At 38.4% G+C, this 27,240-nt stretch overlaps 1 protein-coding gene across 1 annotated transcript; it reads right to left on the minus strand.

Moving 5' to 3' along the window:
• Positions 1–1,794: 1,794 nt before the first annotated feature.
• Positions 1,795–22,578, minus strand: LOC133859305 (uncharacterized). Its single transcript, XM_062294667.1, has 5 exons — positions 21,990–22,578; positions 17,163–17,199; positions 15,187–15,423; positions 15,060–15,107; positions 1,795–2,471 (listed from the first exon to the last, which is right to left on the minus strand). Exons 1-5 carry the CDS (start codon positions 22,298–22,300, stop codon positions 2,070–2,072), a joined length of 1,035 nt encoding a protein of 344 aa, XP_062150651.1. The 5' UTR covers positions 22,301–22,578; the 3' UTR covers positions 1,795–2,069.
• Positions 22,579–27,240: the final 4,662 nt, after the last annotated feature.

Consider the following 27,240-nt stretch of genomic DNA (forward strand, 5'->3'; position numbering starts at 1 on the left):
TTTATATAGTCGGCTTAATTTACAAATTATTTTTTAGTGTCAAATTTCGTTAGACGTCACGTCAATGCCAATAAAATAGCAACTCGTATTGATTTTATATATATAATACCTAAAAAATTATTTTAGAAAAAAATAAAATAAAAATGAAAAATTGGTGGCTACTGGTTTTTTGTAGTGGGGATGGAGCGTGGCCACCCTAAGATGCCTTTGGGGGTGGTCGCGCACCACCCCTGCATCTGGTGGGGATCATGTGCCACCCTTGACCACCTCTGGGGGTGGTTGCGCGCCATTTTATTGGCGATAACGTGAAGCTTAACGGAATCTATCAAAATTTTTAACGGAATTTGATTCTAGAGAGCGATTTATAAATTAAGCCAACCACAGAAATCTCTAAAAATTTTGATAGCAGATGAAGTGATTTGTAATTTAAGCTAACCACAGGAACCAATAATACAATTTTCCTTCTTTTAAACTTGCTGGTTTCTAACAGTGTTTTGTATTTTTTAAGGAGAAATGATCTTTTTATATGTATTATATATTTTTTGTACAGTTCTTTTTAAATTAGTCATATTTAATCTTTAAGTTCTACAAATTCAATAATTAATTTAAAAATAAGATGTAAAAAAAAATATATATATATATATATATATATATATATATATATATATATATATATATATATATATGTGTGTGTGTGTGTGTGTGTGTGTGTGTGTGTGTATCACGTCTATTTTCTAAGAGTGTCATGAAAAGACAACATAAATATTCGTTAAAAATTACAAAAATACCGTTAATTAAAAAAAAAATAGATTAAAAAAACAAATTGGTGCATGACCCATGGCCAATGTGGCTTTTTTTCTTTCTTTCTTTTTTTCTTCAAATTTATAGGAGTATTTTTGTCTTTTTGCATCACAAAAGAAGTGCATTGCAATTTCTTGGTTTTTTTTTTGGTGGGGGAGGGGATTCATCGCAAATTGCGTAGTAGATCAAGATGGGTTTGTATATTTTTCCTAATTTTCTTTTATCAAAGTGTGAGGCTTTGGATCTATTGGAGATTTAGGTTTTGAATGGTTTTTCATCTAGTATTTTTTATATTTCATCTTTTGATAGTGAATTTTCTCTTAGTCGTTCTTGCATGTGTGGCTATAAGCTTGTTAAGCATAATCACATTAAATCTTAGTGTAGTGTGATTAGATTATTTTTATTCTGCTCTTTTGTGCTTTTTTGAAATACTAAATTTATTTTATCACAACAATTATACAACAAATTGCATGGTAGAAGCGACATCAGTGCAAATAGGGGTGAGTGCTGGATGATTAAACTTGCAGAATGATGATATCTAACGAATATTCCAACCCTCAAACTACTCGGCTAAGTGGTCATTTTTACTCAGACTCATCCTCTTGCTATAGCTACCACAAGTCCTTGTATAGGAGGATCTTGGGCGGCATTGGTGGCTATCAAGGAGGCGACTGCACAGAATATCTAGGCCCTGATTGTTAAAGGGGATGCCTTGAGTATCTGTAATTAGAATATAGGACTTCCATTTTAACTAAAGTATTTACCATAGTTGAGTGACTGTAATCAAACTTTCTTATTTCACTCCACATACCTCATTTCCCCTATAAAAATGGCCATTTGTATAGTAAATTGTATCAGGACAATAAAGAACAAAATGTAGTCCTAAAGGGCATAGTTTTCAGTGGTAGACGTAGGCCTCTAAGGCTGGTACCATCCCATAATTTCTAGTGTCTCTTTCCCACATACAATAAGAATATCAACTCAAGAGACTTTAAGAAAATAGCTGAAACTGCATTATTTGTGTGTTCAAATGAGGCTGTTGATTTTACAAAAGAAGAAAAGAAACAGAAAAGCAAGATTCCTCTCAATCTTTTGAGCATACATACAGATTAAAAAAAAAAAAAAAAGTTTTATAAAGATCACACTCATCTTGATATATTCCATCTAGAATTGACATCATTACATAATCAGGAGTGAAAATAGATTACCTTCTCATGTAGATATTAGCAGATAATTAACCTTATTTAATTGCTGTGCGTGTAAATTAATCACCAGACTAGGCCCTTTCTTCTCCTAAACCTGTCAACGCGGTCAGTGCTCATGCGAGACTTCTCAGGCTTGTTTGACTTTCTAGACTTCTCGAGTCGGCTATCTAAACTGTTTCTAGAAACTTCTGGAAGGTCCGGACCCAATTCAAATTTATCCGACGGTCCAGTTTCCGATGGTTTGCTCTGACTATCAGATTCTACTGTAGTTTTATTAGAACCATTTGTGGCTGCTTTTGATTTGCCAATGGCATGTACAAATTTCTTTAGCTGTTTAATGAATTCTGGGTAAAGCTCAAGGTTGCAATGTCCACCTCCACTTAACCACAAGGGTTCGAACTTTTCCTTTGAAAGCTCCCAAAGCTGCTTCCCATGGGACCAATCCACAACTTCATCAGCAGTCCCCTGAATATGGAACATAAGATGTTCATTATTAATTTCAGTATGAAAATTGAGGGAAAAGAAAAGTAGTATTTTGTATGGTTTCTCTTGGAAAGGGCAAGAACTAGAATGCAATGTGATCGCTTGGGGCAACAAGACCACATTAAAACAGCTACCCTAACCCAACCACAACATTTAAGTCTTACCCTTCATTTAATAAGCATAAATACAAATCAGAACCCTTCATGCTTCATAAATAATGAAATAATGATTCCCACCCCCAATGATAGATGGAAATCAAGTCTTACCCCCGTGTTTTTTGTTATTTTGACTTTATGGCTTCGGTTTTCAATTTGATAGATTTGGGACCCGAGTTTAGGCCCATTATTGTAAACTCAAATCATGTGAAAAAATATAATTATACCTCTAGTAAAAAAATTGAACAAATAGCAAAAAAAAAAAAAGTCTACCTAATTGCCTCACAAGTGTGGCAGTGAACCACCCCGAGTTGGCCACCCCCTAACTGAGGTGTGGCTCGCGGCCACCCTTATGCTAGGAGCCCTCTGATATGCACAATTCTTTTTCTTATTATTATTATATAAAGTAATTCAATCATATTAGAAAGCACAAAGAGGCACAACCCAAGTACACAATAAGCATACTAGAGAGACCCAATTAGGAAAAACAGAAATCCATAAATTCTAGAAAACTAGAAAAGCAAGAGCTATCATAAGCAGTTATCCAAACATGAAGAAATTTGAACACAATAACTTTTAATTCTATCACCATTCTCACAATCTCCAAAGTTTTAAACATTGCGTTCTCTCCAAATAAACTACATTAAGCATAAAGGAGCCATTCTCCAAACTTCTATATGACAAAGGCTTCCAAACTGGCCTCTCTAACTAGTCAATAGCTCCACCACCCGTTGGGACATGACCCACTATTTCCCAAAATGACGGAAAATCGATACCCATAAATCTCTAGCCACTTCACTTTGAAGCAAAAAATGATCAATGGTTTCCCCGCTCTTCTTCCATACATATACAACATCAATCCATCACTATGACGTGTCTCTTTCTCAGGTTATCTAGAGTTAAAATCTTCCCTAATACTTCCGTCTATACAAAGAATGCTACTCTTGAATGAGCCTTACTTCTCCTAATGGTCTTCTGGGAAAGGGAGAGCCAACAGAGGACTAAGCACATGATAGAAAGATCAAAATTCGAGTGTCCGCCTTTTAGAAGGGATCCAACATATTTTATCCTGCACCTCGTCTCAACCCCGAGAATACAAAAGATTAAAGAACGAAATGACCATCTCAACCTCTCAATCATTCACTAATTTGATAAAAGTGATATAACACTGTAATTTTTTAAAAAAAATAAAAAAAAATTGGACATGATCTACCATCGAAGCTTCCTTACAGCGAGCAATACTAAAATTTGTGATAGAATACATCTGAATAAACTAATTCTAAAGGTTTACAAATGCTGGAAGTAGAGGAAGAAAACGGCAATTGATGACCCTTAGCTTGTGGGCAGATCTTGCAAGGTGTGACTGCCTTATTGGAATGAACCGGAAGCTGAAACTGAGAAAGAACACGGTGGACTGTTCAAAATGCTGGGTGACCTAAGCGCTTGTGCCAAGAAGTAGTTGATGTACGAGCACCAACCAGTGCTTGATTTATTGGTGGAGAACTCGATGAGGGAAGAAGGTGATAGAGACCATCTTTAGTGCGCCCTTGATGGAGGATGATCCCGGTTTGAGAGTCCTTAATGACAAAGAAAGATGAATGAAATTCAAAAAAGACAGAATTATCAAGTGCAAATTGTCTAACCGAAAGGAGATTTTTACAGATGGAGGGAACCCGAAGGAGTTGATTTAGAACAAAATTACGACGAGAAAGAGATAAAGAAGCCGACCCAATATGAGAGATAGGCAAACCTGTTCCATCACCCACACGGATTTGATCCTGTCCATGATAGTCCTCATGAGAGATATTGAGGTTCTGCAGGGTATTTGTCATATGATGAGTAGCCCCAGTGTCCGGGTACCAAGATTCCTCAGCTGGTAGAGCCGGAGATGTATAGTAGGCCTGTGGAGAGAGCTGCTGTTGTGGGGGCTGAGACTGTTCAGAGTAGGACATATCCTGTCGATGGTAGCAGCGAATAGCAGAGTGACCAGGTTTGCCACAGATCTGACAAGAAGGCCGGGGGGAAGAAGCCGCATCCTGAGAGAAGTAGGAACCGCGGCCGCGGTTACTGGAGGAAGACCCACGGCCTCTGTTGTAAGGACGACTACCACGTCCGCGAAAACCACGTCCCCGAGAAGAGGAACCACGGGTGGTGAAGTTTGCAGCAGGGGAAAGATTATCAACAGCTGGAAGTTGCTGATCCAGTCGCATTTCATGGGCGAGAAGATGACCGTAGAGTTCATCAATGGACAGGGGATCGACTCGGGTTGTGACAGACGTCACAAAGGGATCATATTCTGACCCGAGACCCTTGAGAAGAAAAGAGACGCTCTCAAAATCATTTAGAGGCTGACCGGCAGCGGCTAGAGTGTCGCTTAATGTCTTGATAGTCTGAAAGTACTCAGTGATTGAGTTGGAGCCCTTCTTGACAGTGGCGAGTTGAAAATAAATCTGCATGACACGCGCACGAGCTTGAGAAGCAAACATGGTGAGAAGCGTGTTCCAGAGAGCAGCAGACGAGACGCATCCAACAGCATGGACGACGTATGGCTCGAACAGTGTAGAAATTAGGATGCTCAGGATCATCTGATCACGCTGAGTCCAGGCAAGAAAGTCAGGGTTGACTATGGTGGCAGAAGCACCGGCAGTGGAGTTGGGATTGGGAATAGTTTGAGCAGGAGGTAACGAGGAGCCATCAAGAAAGCCATAGGCATCTTGGCCCTTGATATAGGCGAGAATTTGAGTTTTCTAGGCATTGAAATTGCCTTTGGAGAGTTTAATACTAAGGTTGTGGTTCATATTTGGGACGGTGAAGACAACTGTGGGTTGGGTAGGTGGCGGAGGTGGCGGGGGAGGCTGGGAAGCATTGGAGGTTGCCGAAGCAGAGGACTCAGCGTCAGAATCGGCCATGGATCACGACGTTGGTCGGTGAGAGGGCTCTGATACCATGATAGAACAAGAATATTTTGGCTCTTAAAACCGTACACATCTATTGAGTTTTCATTGATATATATAGGAGGATACAAGAGAGTTTGAATTACAATATATGACTGCATCTCATTCCTATACAATAGGATTAGAATTCTTAGCTATCTTATCTCTTATCTATTTATCATAGAATTTGAATTCTAATATAACTAAATCTTATCTAGCTTAACACTAGAGTTTGAATAGAAGTTGATTTCCTAGGTAGAGTTTGAATAGAAGTTGATTTCCTAGGTAGTATCCTTAATAATTTGGGAAATCTACCTTCAAAGTTTGATCCCCCCCCCCCCCAAAAAAAAATTATGCCAAAACCTAATTTTAGACCCATCACCCACCTTAAATCTAGTAAATCTAGAGAAATCCCCCCACCCCCTCCTATTGCTTTTCCACACCCCAACCCCGAATCACCCAAGAACCGCATTGGAACACCACCCATCATATTTAACTTCCAACTTTGATCTCCACAAAGCCTCTCTCTTCCTAGAAAAACGCCATAGCCACTTCCCCAAGAGAGCTAGGTTAAACAAAAACGGGTTTCTAACCTACAAACTACCTAAGGAAATTGGAGTACTAATAGACCAATTGACTAGATGGAATTTAAACTCATATCCGACTCTACCCCACAAGAAATGCCATTGAATTTTCTCAATTTAGTTAGTAACACCAAGAAGGATGGAGAAGGGACAAATAATTAGGCAAATTGAAAAGAGAACTTTTAATTAAAGTGATCCTACCACCCTTACACAAATAAAGCCGCTTCCAACCAACTAAATGATGTTCCATCTTTTCAATAATACTATCCCAGATTGATTTTTTCCTTAAACGAAGCCCCCATCCCAGATTGATTCTGCCTGAAACGAAGCCCCCAACAAAAGACCTAGGTGCTTCATTAGAATAGAGGACACCCTACAACCAAGGATACAAGCCAAGCCTCTAACATCTTCCACAAATAAGGGATGAGACACAACGAGCTCATCATTATCCTAGACCCCACAAAAAAACATGATAAGAGCCCCCTATCTACAGTGGCAAGCAACATTCTACTCAAAACATCCATAACAACGATGAATAGTAAAGAGATAAAGGATTCCCTGTCTCAAGCCACAAAAATATTTAAGCAGCCAAAGGGAGCTCTATTAATCATATCAGAGAAACATGCTATAGAGATACAATGTGCTATCCATATGCACAAATTCTCCCCAAAGCCACATCTCCTCAACAGGTACAGCAGGAAACCCCAACTAACATAATCATAAGCCTTCTCTAAATCCAATTTACAAAGAACACCTAGATCCCCTAATTTGATTCTACTGCCAAGACATTCATTTGCAATAAAGACTGGGTCTAAAATTTGTCTATCTCTGATGAAATCATTCTGAGACCAGGAAATAATCCTCTCCAATACCGTTTTCAGCCTATTAGCTAGGACTTTAGACATGATTTTATGGACGCCACCCACAAGGTTAATAGGACAAAAATCCTAAATATCTTCAGCCCTAGCTTTCTTGGGAATAAGGGCAATAAAAGTAGCATTGAGGCTCCTTCCAAACTTACCTCAATTATAAAACTCATGAAAAACATTCATGTTATCTTCTTTAAGAACCTCCCAACAAGTCCGAAAGTCTGAATAAAGACGAATGTAAAACTATAGAATATGCTCTCTTCTTACTGTAGTATCTAAAGAAATAGAGCCATTAACAACTAAGGATTCAACAATGTTGTTTCCTTTGTTCGAATTAGCCACACGGTGGAAAATTTTTATACTCGTCTCCCTCTCTCAACAAAAGTGCCCTCAATTGATGTCTCCAATTTACTTCTTCCAATAGAGCAGTCCCCTCCAAGTCACATGTAATCTCAGCCTTTCTCAAGTTTCAACATCAGACAAGGATTCTTCTTCTACAATAACATAACGATCTCGAAGTTCGTCTAGAACCTTTTTCCGCTTCACAACATTGTCAAACACCTCATTCCACTTTTTCCAATCAATTTCAAAGCTTTTAGTTTACACGCCAAGATAAAACTAGGGGAACCTTGAAAATTGTAAGACGTCAACCACTGTTTCACCTTTCCATGAAGCCCTCTTATTTCAACCACAAATTCTCAAACTTGAAGTACCATCTGCGCCTAACAACATCACCACAATCAAGCAATAAAGTGAAGTGATCCGATAAAAATCTAAGGAGCCTCCTCTGAGAAACATTTGGAAACTGGGCTTTCTAGTTAGGAGAGAGAAGAAACCTATCAAATCTAGACAACAATGGAGGATCACAATTATCAAACCATGTTTAGTTTCCACCTACAACAAGGATATCCATAATACCCTATTCAAAAAAGAATTCGGGAAACTCCAACATAGTTGGGGAAGAACGGGTGTCGCTTGATCTCTCACTCAAGTAGTGGATGATATTTAAATCACCCCCAATACACCATAGTAAATTCCACCAACTAATATCCCAACCAATTCATCCCAAAGCACTCTTTTGTCATTGTTGACATTAGAACCATAAACACCCACAAAAGCCGACTCAAAGTTGTCCTCGACATTTCTAAGGGAGCAAGCAACAAAAAATGCCCCCACACACTCCTCAATTTTTTCTACCAACCTCCTATCTCACATTAACAAGATCCATCCAAAAGCCCTTCTCAAACCCAAATAACACCAATCCACATGTTGACAGCCCCATAAACAGCGCACAACAGCCCTAGACACAAGCTCCAATTTAGTTTCTTGTAAACAAACAATGTCAACATTCCATTCTCCAAGAAGATTCCTATCCCTCTAGTTGAACCCTCTCACATTCCAAGACAGTATCTTAGGCTTCATAAAGAACAAGTTGTACCCCTTTCCTTGCTTTGCCTATACTAGAATGACCTCCCTTAAGGTCATAATTGATAGAACAAGCTAACCTCTCTAATTCAAAGTGCCCTCTATTCACTGACATAGAAAGAGAACTAGGGAAACTAGCCGGACCATTCTGGTTTCAACTCGCTTCAATGGCAGTGAACAAAACCATCAACTCATCTTCAATTGCTTTTTTTTAAAAAAAAAAATAAATAAATTATTAGAGAGATTTTTTTTTTTTGATAAGTAAGAATTCAAAAAAAAACGCAGAGGAGCGCAACCCTAGTGCACAGGGAGTATACAAAGGAGCCCCTAATTAGAGGACCCAAACGAACAAGAAAGTAAAAAATCAGCGTACGACATACTACCCATGCCATTCGCCGACACCTAAAAAAACAACATATTAAGCATATTTCTACAAAGAGCCCCAGCCTGAACCTCCACATCCTCAAAAAGCCTAGAATTTCTCTCCCGCCACAAGCCCCACAAAACACAAAGAGGAACCTGTTTCCAGACACGGTGAACAGGACCACGACCCAGCAAAGTACCCCAAGCACTCAATAAGTCCAAGACGCTCCTAGGCATAACCCACTCCACCCCAAACAAACCATAAAAAAAAACTCCAAACAACTCGAGCCACGTCACAATGGAGAAGAAGGTGATCAACGGATTCCCCATGCTTTTTACACATAACACACCACTCAACCACCACAATTCCACGCCTACGTAAGTTGTCATGAGTTAAAATCTTCCCTAAAGCTGTTGTCCATACAAAGAACGCAACCCGCTTCGGAGCTTTAACACGCCATATACCTTTCCAAGGAAAAGAAGCCGTCTCGTGACAAACTAAAGCTTTATAGAAGGTCTTCACTTCAAAATTCCTCCTCTTGGAAAGAGTCCACACCGCCCTATCAACCTCCCCATGTCGAACCCGAATAGAGTATAACTGTTCGAAAAAGGACATCACCATCTCCAACTCCCAATCCTGAGCATTGCATGTAAAGAGAACATTCCAATGAGCCACACCTCCTACCAAAGACAAATTATCCACCACCCAAGCATCTGGAGAACGCGCAAAAGTAAACAAAGTTGGAAAACAGAGCTTGAGAGGCCTGTCCCCACACCATAGATCATGCCAAAAGCGAATATGGGACCCATCACCCACTTCATAACGCAAAAACTTGGCAACATTATCCCACCCCTTACGAATAAACTTCCAAACACTGACACCATAAGGCCCTGTCACCGGTAAAGAACACCAACCTCCCCTCACACTCCCATACTTCACCTCAATAACCGATCTCCACAAAGCATCGCGCTCCTGAGAAAACCTCCAGATCCATTTCCCCAATAAGGCTTGATTAAAATTAATAACATTACGAACTCCCAGTCCACCAGCCTTAATTGGAAGACAAATACGATGCCAATTGACTAAATGAAATTTAGTCTCATCACCCATACCATTCCAGAGAAAATTCCTTTGAAGCCGATCCAAATTTTTAGCTACACTCACAGGAATAGGGAACAAAGATAAATAATAAGAAGGAATGCTAGAAAGAGTACTGTGAATCAATGTCATCCTACCTCCTTTGGATAAATAAAGTTTCTTCCAACTAGCCAACCTTCGTTCCACCTTCTCAATAACCCCATTCCAAATAGAAATAGATTTGAAAGACGCTCCCAACGGTATACCCAAATAGGTCATCGGCAGAGACCCAATTCTACACCCCAGAATATGTGCCAAAGACTCCACTTCTTCCACCTCACCAATAGGGACCAATTCGGATTTGCCTAAATTGATCCTCAACCCTGACACCGCTTCGAAACATAAGAAGGTACACCTCAAATTTCGAACGTGCTCGGCTTGTGCTCCACAAAAAATTAAGGTATCATCCGCAAACAATAAGTGATTCACCACTAAATCTTCATTACCCCTAATGCCCACAGAGAAACCTGACAGCAAGCCTTGATGCATAGACGCATACAACATCCTGCTAAGCGCTTCCATAACCACCACAAACAGCAAAGGAGAAAGAGGATCACCTTGCCTAATCTCCCGCGAACTCTGAAAGAAACCATAAGGGATACCATTAATCAAAATGGAAAATTTTACTGTAGAAATGCAACATTTAATCCAATCCCTCCACCTCTCTCCAAACCCACATCTCTGAAGCATGTAAAGAAGGAAATCCCAATTCACGTGATCATAAGCTTTTTCCAAATCCAGTTTGCATAATAACCCAGCCTCCCCTGACCGCATCTGGCTATCCTTACATTCATTGGCTATAAGAACTGAATCCAAGATTTGCCTTCCACCAATAAAAGCATTCTAAGAGCTCAAGATAATTTTTCCCAACACTGATTTAAGCCTGTTAGCAAGGACCTTAGAGATAATTTTATAGACTCCTCCCACCAAACTAATAGGCCTAAAATCCTTAATCTCCATCGCATCAGCCTTCTTAGGAATAAGGGAAACAAAAGTAGCATTCAAGCTCTTCTCGAACTGGCAACTATTATGAAATTCCGAAAAAAACCCCATAATATCTTTTTTGAGAACCCCCCAACATTGCTGAAAGAACGCCATAGAAAAACCATCTGGACCCGGAGCCTTATCCCCATTCATCTCCCGCACCACCTCCCACACCTCCTGCTCCTCAAAGCCTCGTTCTAACCAGAGGCACTCATCCGCATCAATGGAGGAGAAAGAAATCCCATCCACCCTAGGCCGCCACGAACTCTGCTCGGTGTAAAGAGAGTCATAATAATTCACAATATGCTCCTTAATTTCCAACGGATCAGAAGACAGAGCCCCATTAATCCTCAAGACTCCCACATGATTGTACCTCCGATGGGAATTAGCCACCCTATGAAAAAATTTAGTATTATTATCCCCTTCCTTTAGCCACAGAGCCCGAGATTTTTGCCTCCAATTAATCTCCTCGCACAGGAGTGTTTTTTCCATCTCTCTGATCATGTCTGACTTCTGAACCCTCTCCTCCTCCACTAACCCCCGATCTTCTTCAAAACACTCCAGCTCTTTAATACCTTCCAATAATTCTTTCTTCTTCTTCCTCACATCACCAAAAACCTCCGCATTCCATTTCTTCAAGTCTACCTTTAAAGCTTTCAACTTATTAGCCAGCACAAAACTTGGTAGTCCTTGAAAACCATAAGACTCCCACCAACGTTGCACAAGATCTACAAAACCATCGGATTTGAGCCACATGTTTTCAAATTTGAAATATCCTTTCCCTTCTCTATGCACTCCACAATCCAACAACAAGGGAAAATGGTCCGAAAAAAGCCGAGGTAAATGACTTTGTGACACATCAGGGAAATGTTCTTCCCACTCCGGTGATAACAGAAACCTATCAATTTTAGACCAAACCTGATTATTGGGCCAAGTGAACTGCCCTCCTTTGAGAGGAAGATCCACCAAACACTGCCCATGAATGAACTCCGAGAACTCTTCCATAGAAACAGAAAAACCACCAACTCCAGAACGCTCACTTGGAAACCGCACCACATTGAAATCTCCCCCAAAACACCACGGCCTATCCCACCAACTCATCAAACCAGCCATCTCATCCCACAACACCCTCCTCTCCCCATCATCATTAGGCCCATACACACCCCCAAACGCCCACAAAAAGTTATCATTAACGTTACGCAACGAAACAGCTAAAGTATACCGCCCCACGCATTCATCCACCTTCTCCACAACCTTCCTATCCCACATAATTAGAATCCCACCTGACGCCCCACTAGCCCTCATAAAACACCAATCCACATGTTGACAACCCCATAAACTTCGAACCACCTCTCTAGAATGACTTCCATTTTTGTCTCCATCAAACACACCAAATCAGCCTTCCAATCTCTGATGAGCCCTTTAATACGCAATCTCTTGTCTAGCTCATTTAATCCCCTAACATTCCAAGATAGAATTTTAAGCATCATTAACACAAAACAAGCCCCTTCCCTCCCTTCCCTTTCCTCTCCTACTATACGATTGAACCCCTTTCTTGTCATAGTTTATGGAACAATCCAGCCGCTTAATTTCCCTTTGACCTTTCACTCCTGATACTGAGGAAACCCTTGCCAACGATTGATCCCGCTTGGCTTCGATTAGTTCAAACAAAGCCAACAGTTTGTCTTCAAATTGTTCACATGACACTCCTATAAGTTTGTAGTAACCCTTCACCTTCTCCATCACCCATCTAGGAGACACAATCGAACTGGAATCCATGTCCATCTCCACTGCCAAAGGCAAAACCGATATCGGGCCCAAATCCTCCACCTCATCGCCTCCACCACCCTCCACTAAGGCAGAACTGAGTGCAGATTGAGCAACGACAAGCTCAATTGAACCCTCCTGCTTACAAGGAATACCCCTAGAAAAAGCTCCCTCAGCCTCCAGAACCGGAACCATATCCAGCCCCTTCCTAACCCTCAAAGTAGCAGACTTATGAGGAAATGGGTCAGAAACCAGCGCAGAGTTGAGGGAGAAAAAACCGTAGCAACCAAGGTGTCCGAATGGTCTATACCAGCCCCGACAGCCTGCTCACCGTCTACATGCAATGAAGATTCAAACACAGCAAGGTTGGTCTCCAGACTGGGCACTGACTACGCAAACCCAATATTCAGTTCTGGTTGAGATGCCAAGCTAGCCAAATCAGGGATATCACTGGAAGAAGCCGAGCCAACGAAAGGCCCAGGACTCACCGGTGAAAAGGCCATCGACCCATGCGAACCCACTCCAACCTCCTGAGCCGTTGTCCCGAGATCAGGCAGAGGATCTCGCCCAGGTTTGGGGGACTGAATTTCCGAAACAGAAGGAACAGACGAGAACGACGACGGACACACCCCACCGGAAAGCTCAGAAACGGCCGGAACTGTCTCTGACCCACCATAACCCGACGCCGACGATGGACCCACGTCAGGACGCACTGCAACTATCGGGTCATCTCTGGGCTTCTGAGCTACCGGAGCCCAATGCAGCCTCCTCTTCTTTTTCTTGTTGCTGGTCTTCCGCCCAAACCGCTTGGACTTACATCCAGGCCCAAGCGAATAAAGCCCCTCACAAACTCTGTTAAGAGCCTGGTCCACGTCCTCCTTCAACTTTTCCAGCTGGCATTTCCACAACAGGAGAGAGGGAAACTGTGTTCCACCCCTGACAGCTGACGGTCTGCACAAGAGACACCGAAACAGCTATAATCCATGCCTCGAGATTCAGAATTTTCAGGCAGCCGACTGACATTCATCCCTTCCTTCACGTTATCAGCGCCACAATGGTCACACCGGTCCTTGCCCAATGGTTTCTCTGTTTGAAACAGCATCTTCTCCTTCACCAAAGGATCACGGCGCTTTACCTCTACCGGAACCACTGGAAGAGGCATCTTCTTCTCCACCTCCATACCATTAGCACCCCTACGCAGAACATCAGCGAAGGAGGACCCTCCATGTTTTCCGGGAGAGACGGCTTGGACAGCAGGGGCAGAAACTTTAAAATTATCAATACCATCTAAGCTTATCTTCTCTGTGGATGAAGCTAAAGGAGACAAACCCTGCCCATCCGGGATTTTGAGGAAAGCACTAACCTTACCCAACTCAAGAACAACTTTCCTCCACCCCCGTCCCTCAAAACCTTCAGGGAAGTAAATAACCCCTCTCCGGCCACCCACAGCATACACTGCCACTTCAAGAAATCTACCAGCTACATTGCCCCCTCGTCTAACAATAAGCACCTTAGACCCCTCCCTGAAGGACCTAATGAAATCCTTTTCCCCCGGACACCACAACAGACTCTCCACCGTTGAAACTAGCCAGCCAACCATGTGAGCACCAAGCAGAATCATCCCTGAGAAATTCCCCCTCCTTTCTTCCAATCTCACCACAGAGGCTCCTTCTACCACCGTAAACAGAAAGGACTTAGCCTCCACGCAACACCGCCTCTCCATAATCAGTTTCTTTATTAGAGAGATATAATTGTATCTTCACGTCTATTTTTCTTATCTATTTGACAAAAAGGCTAATGGAGGTCTTGTATTCAGAATGAGGCTAAACTCAAGTCTCGAATCTATCAAATTGAAAATTGGGGTCTTAAGGTGAAAATGACAAAATGCACATGGGATCCTGACCTGATTTCCCTATAATAAAAGCATCATCAAGGATCATTAATTAGCTCAACACATCTGCAAAAAGATTTGGCAGATCTAGTTGAATTTATAAATTGCTATCATTGTAGGAAAAGATCAAAAGAAGATTGTGACCTCATAAGGTTCATTTGTGATTCAGGAGGAAAGTTTTCCGCCCTATGTCAAATTTCTCCTAACTGATGGTGATAGAGTTCCTTTGTACTCTATCCCTTGAAACATTATGCAGAAGAAAATTTTGCCATTCCTAATCTGAATAAGGAAACATTCAAATGCCAAAGAAAAATCATGTATCATAGTTAAGGTACCAACACTTGCATGGTCCATAAACTTAATCACCCACACACACACAAAAAGAGAGAGAATTTGATGAAGGTAGTTATAATAAACAGCCCGAAGAGACTGAAAATGGAATCAAAGTAAATATTACTTACATGTATAACAAGAACAGGAGAGTTCACCATACCAATTTTGTCAATATTCTGAAAAGAAAAAAAAAAATCAGTGACTATTTACCAAATGAAACAGGCATGTGTAGTAGAATCAACAGTATGAAACTACCTTAAAAATATCAAACCAGTATGTCCGTTTGACTGGGTATAACACTCTCAGCCCAGACAAAATTGGGCTATGTAAAACCACTCCTCTCAAGTTCGATATTCTTGAAGCAAGATCAAGAGTGGGGCCACTACCAACAGACTGACCATATAATATTAATTGTTCATCTTTGACACCATACTGCTCTTTGAGGCATTTATATGCTGCATCAATGTCGGCATATGTATTACATTCAGATGGCTGTTTCAATACCAAAAAACAAATGACTGTTATCATGTGAGGATTTTTTTTCCAAGGCAAGTAATCTGAAAAATGATCGGAAGTCATTCAAGCATAGTATTCCGCCAACAAATAAATGTTGATAATCATATATGCTAAGGAAATTCAGTTTCTGGGTCCCAACTTGAGATCCCATGGAATAATGAATGTCTTCAGACATATCAAACTATAGTCCAGAAAACAAAAAGCTCAAGATATTGCTTAGGTGCTGGCCCTAGTTAGTGCTGAACAGAAAGTATTTATCAGAAACTGAAGTACCAAACACAATAAGAACAAAAAAGCTAGTATGATCATATGATTCAACAGGCTAAAAACGATCTCAAGTTATTATGTTTGTGACGTTGGCATGCCGTTGTGTGCTTTTGTTTCTGAAATAACAATATTCACAAGTTGAAGTGCTTTCTACTTGACCTAGTGAATATCCACCATAAACTTAGTCTGCCATTAAATATGAATAATCAGTAGGTCAGATTCTTCTATATCAAATCTCCAAGAAAAAAATGAAGCAATCATTATTCAGAGAAACATCACTCCCCATGTGGTTTCTACAACTGGAATATACCAATACAAAATGCATCATGGTGACAAGCTACATCCTTTCTCAAAAAATTGAGAATTCTTATTATCTTTTTTAATTTTGAAAGTACATATACCTCCCTCAAACTACCACCTCATTGTCAATGTGTCTCTCAAACTACCAATTGTGTCAATGTCTCCCCTAAGGACAAAAATACTCTTTATAAAATTATAAAAATTCTTTAAATTATACTAAAAAAAACTAAAAATTACTAAAAAGGAAAAAATAAAAATAAAAAACCGGATTTAAATTTGGTTCTTTTTTTTCTATTTTTTCATTTTAAAATTTTCATTGTTCACATATCACTGCATGTATAGGAATCTATAATTGGTCAGGCTTAGTGGGTCAGAGATGCTTGTCACATGACTCATGACCTTCTACCTACTCAACATTTGAGTTATAATTTCAGCTTATTGAAAAGAAGGGTATAATCATATAAATGATAAATGAAGTCCAGCAAAGCAAAAAAGGTTAATGCAATTACACTCAAATTCTTGGAGTTTTTATTAAAAAAAAAATGGAGAACTTCACTTATAACTCTTGATCTTTCATCACTTTTGAAAAAATGTACCCAAACTTTAAAAAGTATTAATTTCAGGTATCCATCTTTCAATTTTTTTAATTTCAACCCTCTGTTAGAATTTTTCATTAAATCTTGTCAAAATTTCCAAAATACCCCTCTTTATTTTTGGAGAGAGAGAGAGAGAGAATGCTAGAATTTAGGTGTTTGTCAGAATTTAACGGAATTCGCAAAACAACCTATGTCTGAATCTTTAAAAAAATTTATAATTTTTTTAAAAAAAAAAATAAAATAAAATATGGGTATTTTGAAAATTTTGATAGGATTTGACAGAAAATTCTAACGGAGGGTTGAAATTGAAAAAAATTGAAAGATTGATACCCTAAATTGACACTTTTTAAAGTTTTGGTACCTTTTTCAAAATTGATAAAAGATCAGGAATTATAAGTGAAGTTTTCCAATAAAAAAAAAAATAAGGATATCTTAGTACTCTAAAGAATTGACACCTAGATGAATATATAGAATTGCTAAGGTTGATACAAGCAAGTAATAAATTTTTCTCCCATTTCTAATAATTAGGATTAGAGAAGCTAGGCATCCAACCTTTCCAGTTGATTGTCCATAGCCAGAGTAATCATACCTGCAGAAGCCATAAAAGCAAGGGTCATTAAATTAACCGAAATGATGATTTATATATCACAGTTCGAGAAAGAAATAGTTGTGTCAAAAAAAGAGTTTACTTCTGTTTTTATCTTCAGCATCTTTAATTAGTAAAAGAGATCGTTTATCTTTATATTCATACTTATGTAGCTCTAATAACCCAAATAGAAGTTTTGTCCTTAGCATTTGAAGAAATTCCAGAAACCTCTATTGCAAATGTTAAATCAGACCAGACACTCATCAAACCAGATAGAAAGTGATGCAGGCAGCAGGAAGCTTAAAAAGGAGCAAAATTAAGAAATTTGTTCAAAATATGTCTTATCTTTGATGTGGGGCCTAATGTGCCCTCCTCAGCCTACATTAGCTACTATCAATTCTTATCATTATGTTTCTTTGCATTAGGAAGTTTCGGTTTTAGTTTATTTCCACTTTTAATTAATTTAAAGAGTCGGGTATTTTCATAATATCTAAAATTTCTAGCTGTGGGCTCTAACATGGATTATGGGTTTTCTTATGTCATTAGGTTTCATTCTGTGGGTTTTAATAACTTGGGCTTAGCAGTCAAAGGTTATGTTGTCCAAGTCTAATAATTAGCATTAGGTTTTGTTTTCTATGCATTTTAAAATAATGCTTTCAATTAAATAGAGAACAGTTTTATGAAAATTTGTAGCAATCGCACTCTTAAAGTCTGTGATGTGACCAATTACATATCAAAATAAAAAGTTTATGTGATGCTACCATTCTCCAAGGTATGGCGCTAGGAACCTAGGCTTGATGCTTAGGAAAACTACATGTGATTCCTATCTCTATCTTCTTTTTCTTATTCTTGTTTTCTTTGAATTTTGCAGCAATTTCAATCAGATTCCATCAAACTGATACCTGAATTGTATGCTCATCTTTCCCTAAGAATCCAAATCTTAAAACCTGCAAACCATCCATCCATCAAATAACAACCAAACAACCCAAAATACCATATTCTTGGCTTACTGATCATATACCAGAACAGCAACACAGAAAATTGATCCCTTTTTTTCGCCTTTAAACCAAATCCCTTTCCTTACCATAACTGAAACCTTCAGGCACTAATTTTTCTAGCCTTTTCCACCACAAAACCGGAACCCAAACAACTCTAATTTCCCTCAGACACCTGCTGTCCTACAGTAGCTTGGTTTAGTAGAACTTTTGTCCTGTCTCAAATTTTGATAGAATGTGAACAGTTGAATCATCATGATAGGGTTCCAGACTTCGATGATTTGGAAGAGATGAAATTGATACTTCTCTTCTCTATGCCCTTAGGCGTATCCTTGCCACACCTAAACAAGAGAGATGAAGATTGTAGGCATAACTCTATGTTTCAAGCGAAAAAACTTATTATTAAGGATGAAAGTTGTTTTAAACTTCATCTCAGCATCCAATCAAATCACATCTGCCAGTATTCAAGGTGGCTTGAGTAGATGGTAGTTCTATATCAGTCACTAGTGTGATGTGATTCCTATGACCTCCACAGACATCTTAATTGGCCAACGCTATACAATCATGATGTGCAACTTTGTGGGAGAGAACATACATATATTTCTTGTTCGACAACAAAGAAAATGTTTTGAAGCCCATGAGTGCAGAGAAGACGAAGAAATATCAACAACCACCAAAGTCTGCCACTGAAAAGGAGGAAAAAATGCCAAAGTATATTGCTGGAAAGCTAGATCAGCAAGAACAAGAGGAAAGACATAAACAGAGGGCTGAAATACTAAAACAGCAAGATGAAAGTCCAAGAGAGCCTGTTTATGATGAGAACAGAAACCTAGACTTGCTTGGCAAAGAGAAAGGAGCAAAGAATTAGAGGTTAAACATGTTTTTCTCACCCATGAATTTGATAAATCAGCAACTGATCAGCCTCCTCTAGTACATAAAGAGGTGTAGATGCATAATTCAATAGTACTTCCTATGAATCAACCAAAGGTTATGTTTCCCATTGATGGTTCCTATTATTGATCTTGTCATTCCTGAAAATTTAATGCTACATTTGACAAGAAGGAAGATGCATTGTTACCATGGTTGCCTCTTAAAAAAAAGAAAAAAGAAAGAAAAATAAAGTTCAAAACTTCTGATCTATTGTCAAGGATGCAATTCAAGAATCCAAGAATTAATACTACTTCACTTCAAAACTTGAGGATGAATTTTATCCAACCAAGGAAGAATGACACAGGCAGCAAGAAGCTCTTGAAAGAGCAAAACAAAAGATTAAAATCCTTCCAAATATGGTCTAATTCCAATGTTGGGCCTAGTGAGCACCCTTCGTATGCTACACTTGATACTATTGAGTCTGATTTTTAAGTTTCTTTGAGTTAAAACTATTGAGTAGGGGTGTTTTCACAATTTCAAAATTTCTAGATACAGGTGAGACTTGGTGGCCCAGGGTTATGGGTTTTCATATGCTATTAGGTTTTATTTCTGGATTTTAATAACATAATTTAATAGTCAACCCCATGGAGTCCAAATCCTATTGGGATTGTGTTTAGTTTTGGGTTTTCTGTTGTGGTTGGGTCTTTGCGAGTTTTTTTTTTTTTTTTTTTTCATACTTCCTGTATGCTCAAGGGAGCCTACGCTATCTATAAAATTTCTCTGATTATCTATCAAATTAAAAATAAAAATGCTGCAGTTAGTGTGGTGCACTCCTTTGAGGTGTGATGCTGAGCAAACTCTATGTCAAGGGCAGAACCACATTAAAAATGGGTGGGGGGTCTTCAGCACCCCCAATTTTTTTAAAAAGCCTCTAAAATATATGTTTTTATGAGTATTTTCCTTGCAAAATTTATTTTTTACCCCCAATTTTTTTTTTTTTTTTGGGTCCCCATCTCCCCTCAAGTTCTAGTGACACCCCTACTCTAAGTTGATGCTTAGAAAAACTATATGTGATGCCTAGGTTATCTTCTTCTTCTTCTCCTCTTTTATAAATCTTATCTCCCTTCACACCTAATATCCATAAAATAAAAACCCCAAATCACCCATCCATCACCAAGCCTCCAAATTTCCTCAAAAGTCTAGATTAAAACCGTGTTTGTTAAAAAATTTGTTTTCTGCTCTCAAGACAAATACATTGACAAACAACTCAGAACACCTTTTATAAATCTTTATCATTCCCTTGTTGCAAGAATATTTTGACAAAACAGATGCTTAACTTTTGCAACTAAAAAGCGATTTGACCAGGACCACCCTCCACACATCTAAAACTGAGCGACTACTCGCCAAACAATCTATAACAATTGTACCACCCTTGCAGGCATATAACCCAATGGACTTCGAATAGAGTAAAGATCGCACTCCATAATTCTCGTGCCACTTCGCAATGGAGTAAAAGATGATCAATAGATTCTCCGCTTCTCTTACACATGCAGTACAATTCCACCACTATTACTCTTCTCTTTCTTAGATTATCCAATGTCAAAATCTTCCCATGAGCTGTTGTCCACACACCAAAAAAAAAATGCTCTCAAATGGAATTTAAAAAATAATATTTAAAGAAAGTAGATAATGAAATAGAGAATCTGTTGGAGTTTTGTATTGAAATATGAGTAGGTAAAATAGAGAATAGTGCTTTTTGATTAGGTAAAATACCTCTTGGTGCTAGAGATGCTCTTAGTAACATTCAGAAAGTCCTAAACCTTACACTTGTCCAAGATAGATAATGTCAATTCTAACCAGTACCAGACAACTTCCATTTGAGAAATGCACACATGCGCACTACCCAAGACATTGGAATTCAGGACAATCTGAACGTGAACAGAAAAAATGGCAGATAAGATTCTCTACAGGGAAGTTTTTAAAAAATCAGTACGATGTATTTAGTTACAATTGAGTTCTTCTCTTGATGCAGTTTTTATTAAAAAGCAAAACAAAAACAACAGAACTTAATAATTCTAAAATCTGGAAAATGAGAATCATATGGAACATCACCTATTTTTTCAAGTTCTATTGTCAATACATGCAATCCATAAATTCATCCAGTTATCTTTCTTTGACCAACTGTTAGTAATGATCCTTAAAGAAGTTACTAAAGCATCTCTTCAGGTTGGGCATCTCTAGTCTGAATGTTAACAAGTATTGCTGTTTACCTAATTTTTGGCAAACCAAAAACAAATCAGAAGAGACATCAAGTGAGATTAAGAAGAGCATTCAATGATCTTGACAATTGGCAGAATGCCTAGAATGCCTCAAATCCGATTATTAACACCTACCCTGCCAAGCTAGATTCCATAATACCCTCTCCCTCCTTGAACTAAAGCTGCCACAAAAATCAGCCACTTGCTGTTCTAAATCGGTGCCCTCCAAAGTTAACGTTTGTTTGTGACATCATGTATCTAAAAATTTCAAGAACCTTCCTAAAAAACCTTTTTCTATCAAAAAAGAACCATCAGAGAAAGTTTACACATCAAAGACCATACGCTGCTATAAAAATAATAGAGGCAAAGATTAATCATTTTCGACGTATCCATTAGTAGTCTCTTCAGCATCTCAACAAACATTATATCCACAAGCACTAGAACTCCAAAAACTTAAAAAAGGAGACAAAGTCCATTTGCACTTCGATGACAAATTCACCAAACTAAGCAACACCCATCAAATTTTAGACTCTCAATCAATACAACATCTGAAAACTAGAAATCAATCCAAACACATCGCTTAAAAACTCCAGAAACCCACATACATAAACTAAAGCCCAAAAACCCAAATCTCAGCTCAGAAGCAAAAAGCAGACGAAACAAAAATTACCCCATGAGATTGACACGAAGCCGAATGCTAAGCTCGACGAAGAGCTCGAACATCTGACCCAAATCAGCGGCATTTCCGTGGGAGTAGAGCAGAGTGGCGGAGGCCTTGTGATGCTTGACGTGGACGGCCACGATGTCGTTGCCTCTGCGGTTGCGGAGCTTGAGCACGTCCACGTTGACGTTGTCCCTCCTCGGAACCTCGGGGATATAGAGTCGGCCGGCGCGCGTGTCGTCCACCATCACAGTGTACGACGGTGGGGTCGGCGGGAAGAAGGCGAACTTGGCCGCGATCGACGACGTGACTCCACCCATTCTGATATCATGGACGGCCACAGACTCATAAAGCTCCCAAACCCCTCAGATCACACAAACCACAAAAGAGACAGAGCGAGAGAGATGAAGCAGAAAAGATAGGAAAGGGAAGATAGCGGGGAGAGAGGAAAAACGGTGGGGGGGGTGCAATGGGAGTGGTGGCGCGTGGGATTCAATGGGAAGGAGCGTGTCAAACTTTGCCTAGGAATCCCATATTGTAAACGTTAAAGTGAGTTTGGATATGTGCGAGAGAGAGAGAGACTGTTTGGTGGGTTTTGTCGCCTAACGGCGACTTTATATGAATGTCGTGTATCGGGGAAAGTGCGTACCAAAAAAAGAAAATACATAATTGATTTTTTCATAAAAGGAATGATATAACTATATCAGTACGTTTGATAAATGCTTTTTTGAGATTTTTATTTTTATTTTTTTTATGTAATATAAAAATAATAATAATTTCGAGTATTTTGTATTCGAGAATATTTGCTAACGTTTTTGTTTTTATCAAAGTAAACTTATAATACTATAATAATATAATCATATTATTTATAACTAAATAACAATAATATGTCTTAGGCTTCATTTCTTAATGTACTTTGGAGTGTGTGTTTTGTTTTTAATTTGAAAAAAAAAATGCTTTGATTTGGCAAAGGTGAAAATAGTTTTGAGTATTTGGTTTTATTTATTATTTTTATTTTTAAAAAAAATAAAAGGAGAAGAAAATACCTTTAACAAAACAAACCTTAACATTTTTTTTTACATCAGTCAATATATATATATCGTACGTGTTTTTTTTTTTTTTTCTTTTGATTCATAAATGGTGTTTTTCATATCAAAAGGAGTCCATGATCTGACGGGTAATATCATATTATTCATCGCTGGCCCTTAAAATTCTGTTAAAAATAATAATAATAATTTTATAATTTTTCTAGTAATATCTCTGTAGTCCTATTCAGTTTATCCCAATCAACGTAGGGGTGTTCAAAATGTCTTATTAATTACTCCAACAATTAAACCGAACAAAAAAAAGTAGAGACAATCAAAGCTCGATCTCTTGATGTTTAAATTGTCAAATGAAATGGCTTTAATTATCACCTTGACTTTAACAATAAGCTTCCCAAATCCCAACTCGGATTGATCAAGGGTATATGTGTCCTATCAATCAATATATATACTTAATGTTTGACCTAACAAAACTAACCTTAACATTGGTGTATTCGGGAATAATTATACTAAAACATCGCCCCAAGCTCAAGGTAGCTCTACTTCTTCAGCCAAAAATAAAAAATAAAAAATGGTAGCTCTAGTTCGACTGAAGACTTCAATAGGTCAACTGGGTTGGCCCATGTGAAGGGTAAGTGTACCAGCCAAATAACAAAAATGTACCTGTAAGGATGAATAGGGAGCGGCCAATAATAAGAACCGTTCTAATGGGAAAAGGGCGGAGAACCAATCCTAATATTTCCCCCAAACACGCCTTCAACCTTCTATAAAAAATGAGAGAGAAAAAGTCATTTGAGAGGTATTCATTCACTCTAACCTTCTTTGAAATTTTCATCTCTAAAATAGGTCATTTATTTATTTAAGTATCAGAGATCTTGTCAGTACACCCCGCAAAATCCTTTATGCTTGATTCCAATTCTCTTTTACGGACTCGATCTCTTGTTTTAGGATTCAAGTGCAACTAATTGATTCTTCGAGCATCTTTAAAAAAAGAAATCTTTATTGTTATGAAATTGACGGACTATAGACCAAACCTAAATCGAAAGTATCTCTTTTTGATCTCTAAGGAATCGCCTTTATATACATATTGTGGATAGACATAGTGAGACTCACGGAGAAAGGTGAAATTTTGTGGATCATAATTATTTTAAATTATCTGTTCAAATTGAAGAGAATTTGTACAAATAATTGTAAGAGACAATTTATGAAATTTATGTAAAAATATGGTCCGTTTGGGTATTGAATCTAAATATTATTCGAATTTACCGTATGAATTACGATGTTTGACTTTGTGAGATAAAATTTGAAAATTTTTGAAAAAATTAAATAAAATATAATTTATTTTTGAAAAAAATTGAATATTATTCAAAACAAACACACCTAAACTGTTCAATAATTTATTCGGTCAAATAAGTTTTATAAATAATCTCTCGCAATTATTTGTTTAAATTTAAAAATAAATAATTTAAAAAGGATCATAATCTAAATTCTGTTGTTTAAATTTAAGAATAAATAATTCAAAAAGGACCATAATCTAAATTCTGTGCGGGTCAATTTTCTTGATTTGATGAGAAGCTTTGTTGGGTACGTAAAACTGTAAAAGAAAGATCGATGTCGATACGCGGAGGAGTTAGTGGAAGTGTGGGGGCAAATGCACGTTGTCGATTTGTGGGTGATGTTCGGTTTCTTTGATTGCAATCCCACGTGCTACAGTGACGCGGTTGCTTCACGCGCCTACTCAATAAATGGAGGACTACTCGGTACTCGGTAGAGGATCCCACGTATGATTCCATCTCATCTGATTAGAGCGTAGGCCCCATCTAAAAGTAGATACTAACTTTTTCATCATTCAAATATTGAAAACGAAAAATGAAACTTATAATTATATCATTATATCTTTACTTTTATATATCTATATTTCTTATGAAATAAGGATAAATATTATAATTCATTATATTCACTCATTTAAAATCAACTCATTTCTTCCTTTTCATTTTCTCTTTTTCCTTCCTTCCTCTCAAACATATTGCTAGTGATATTAATTAATCCATCTAATTCATCTAATTTTGATTGGGGCTTTTCCCATGTAAGTATTAACCAGATTTATATATATATATATATATATTTTTTTTTGTAGGAAAGTTAGCCTTTCATTAAGCATTCAACAACAATTACAGATCACAATCAACACTATTAAGGTGTGAATCCAACACTGAGCCAAGCTCAGATTAAACGAACACAAGAAAAACGCCCAAAACAAAACTGCATCCAGAAGAAGACCGCCTCCTAAACACCCGAACAAACATCAACCACCAAAAGTCACTGGAAACCACCGAGCCACGGCAAAAGGAAACGGAGAGTAGCTCTCACGCGCAACTCAGAATGCCAAAGAAACCTGGCACGTGAGAGCTACGCGCCGCACACAGACCATCTTTCCGGCCGACAAAACCAGCAGCAAGACCAGACGACCCCGGCGACTGAAGATGAGGGGCGCGTGCCAATTCGAGGGCAGCAAAATAAACAGATTTGGCCTCGCGACATGCTTAATACGTTGAGGAGCAGCTCCGCTGCCACCGACGGCACTAGAAGATCTCCACTCCTCCTTCAACAGCTCCTTGAGCATTTCCCTGACAACAACAACGAAAACCAAACAAAGCCAAACCTTCAAAGTCCAAAAGGACCTAGAAGGGGCGCAACAACCACCGGATCTAAACCGTGGGGACAAAAACACCACACAACCCTAACGGTTGGGGGACTTCTAGCCTCCACTGGAAAGTCAGGGAGGAAACAAAAACCCCTTAACCCAACAAGGCTAAGAGGAAGACAACAGGAGCCGGGAGAGAGGCATGAAGCCTCCCCCGGCGAGAAAAACCAAACACAGAGAGACTTTCTTAGAGAGAGACGCTCTGTTTTCTTAGAGAGAGAAAGAGAGCTCTCGTTAGATTTATATTTCTTAAAGCATCAATAAAGTTAACTATTAACCAGATGTATTAGCATTCGTTGTTGACTCTTAAATTTCCGAGTTAGAAGAAGTTTTGTACGTAAACATATTTGTGCACTTTCGTAATCTGGTCCACCAAAGGTGTAGAAAGTAGGCTTATATATATTTTGTCAATTTCTTGTCTCTATATGTGTCTTCTAAAATGAGCAAAGTCTAGAGCATGTTTTGACTATTGCTCTTTTGTAAAGAAGCTTTCTCACTTTTGCTTCTATCACAGAAAGCTCTTTCCACCTTTTTTTTTCACTTTTCTCTTCCAGAATCACCTCCACCATATTAATAAGACAAGTTTCATACCATGAATTATGCTTCTTTGAAGTATCGTACGTACGTACTCAAGAATTAATCATAAAAATTATGCTCATTTAGACAGTTATAAAAGGGAGGGAGGCCACCTCTTTTTGCGAGAAATAAACTTTTTTCATAAAGGAGTGGCTGTGACCGCCCCTTTATGTAAGCGGTTGCCCCTCACCTTGAGAGATTGTGAGGACTGCTTGCCCCTCACCAAAAGGGGCGGCCACCTCTCTAAATGGAGGCTGCCCTTTATAGAGAGGGGTGTTCCCTCACAATAGAATGATTGCCAATTACTTACGACTTCCTCACCCAAAAAAAAAAAAAAAAAATGAAGATTGTTTTTAAGTTTTGAACTTTTTATTTGAGCTATATATATTTATGATTGAAAGTAATTGTGTCACGTGAATGTATAGTTGACACAAGACGTGTCAAACAATAATCACATGACATTAATTGATTAGTTTGACATGACATACTATTAATTAATTGAATAACCAGTTAACGAAAAAAACCTATTAAAAATCTGAATAAAATTTAAAAATATAATTTTCAAAATTAAAAACTCAGTAACTAAATTGAAATCTCATAAAAAAAAAAATTAAAGACTAGATTTATTTTTTCTAAAGTTTTTATATATGTTAGTCGCCTAACATTTTTTTTTTTGAATGGGAACTTGCCTAACATTCTGTGCACCTGATTCCGCGGGTAAAGTGGCCGGGGTTGTCAAATAGGGGTCTCAGTCTCATATTGTTTGTCGTTTGTGTCAAGCACAGTTTCAACTGGCAACTCTTCTGTCTTTTTAATTGAAATAGAAGTTAGAAAACTGTACCAGTAAAATAAGGAAATGTAATATGAGGATATTAGATTTTTTTTTTTTTTTTTTTTTTCTCTCTCTCTCTAAGCAAGTTTCTTGAATATTGACATG

Source organism: Alnus glutinosa, chromosome 2 (genome assembly GCF_958979055.1).
Source record: "Alnus glutinosa chromosome 2, dhAlnGlut1.1, whole genome shotgun sequence".
Taxonomy (NCBI): domain Eukaryota; kingdom Viridiplantae; phylum Streptophyta; class Magnoliopsida; order Fagales; family Betulaceae; genus Alnus; species Alnus glutinosa.

What these genes read in the sequence shown, in the direction of transcription:
- LOC133859305 (XM_062294667.1), bottom strand. Translation starts at nt 22,300, where the DNA reads ATGGGTGGAGTCACGTCGTCGATCGCGGCCAAGTTCGCCTTCTTCCCG. An exon ending in ACTGGTTTGATATTTTTAAG is followed by an intron (nt 15,108 to 15,186) that starts GTAGTTTCATAC and finishes TTTTCTTTTCAG; the next exon opens with AATATTGACAAAATTGGTAT. An exon ending in CTCCTGTTCTTGTTATACAT is followed by an intron (nt 2,472 to 15,059) that starts GTAAGTAATATT and finishes TTCCATATTCAG; the next exon opens with GGGACTGCTGATGAAGTTGT.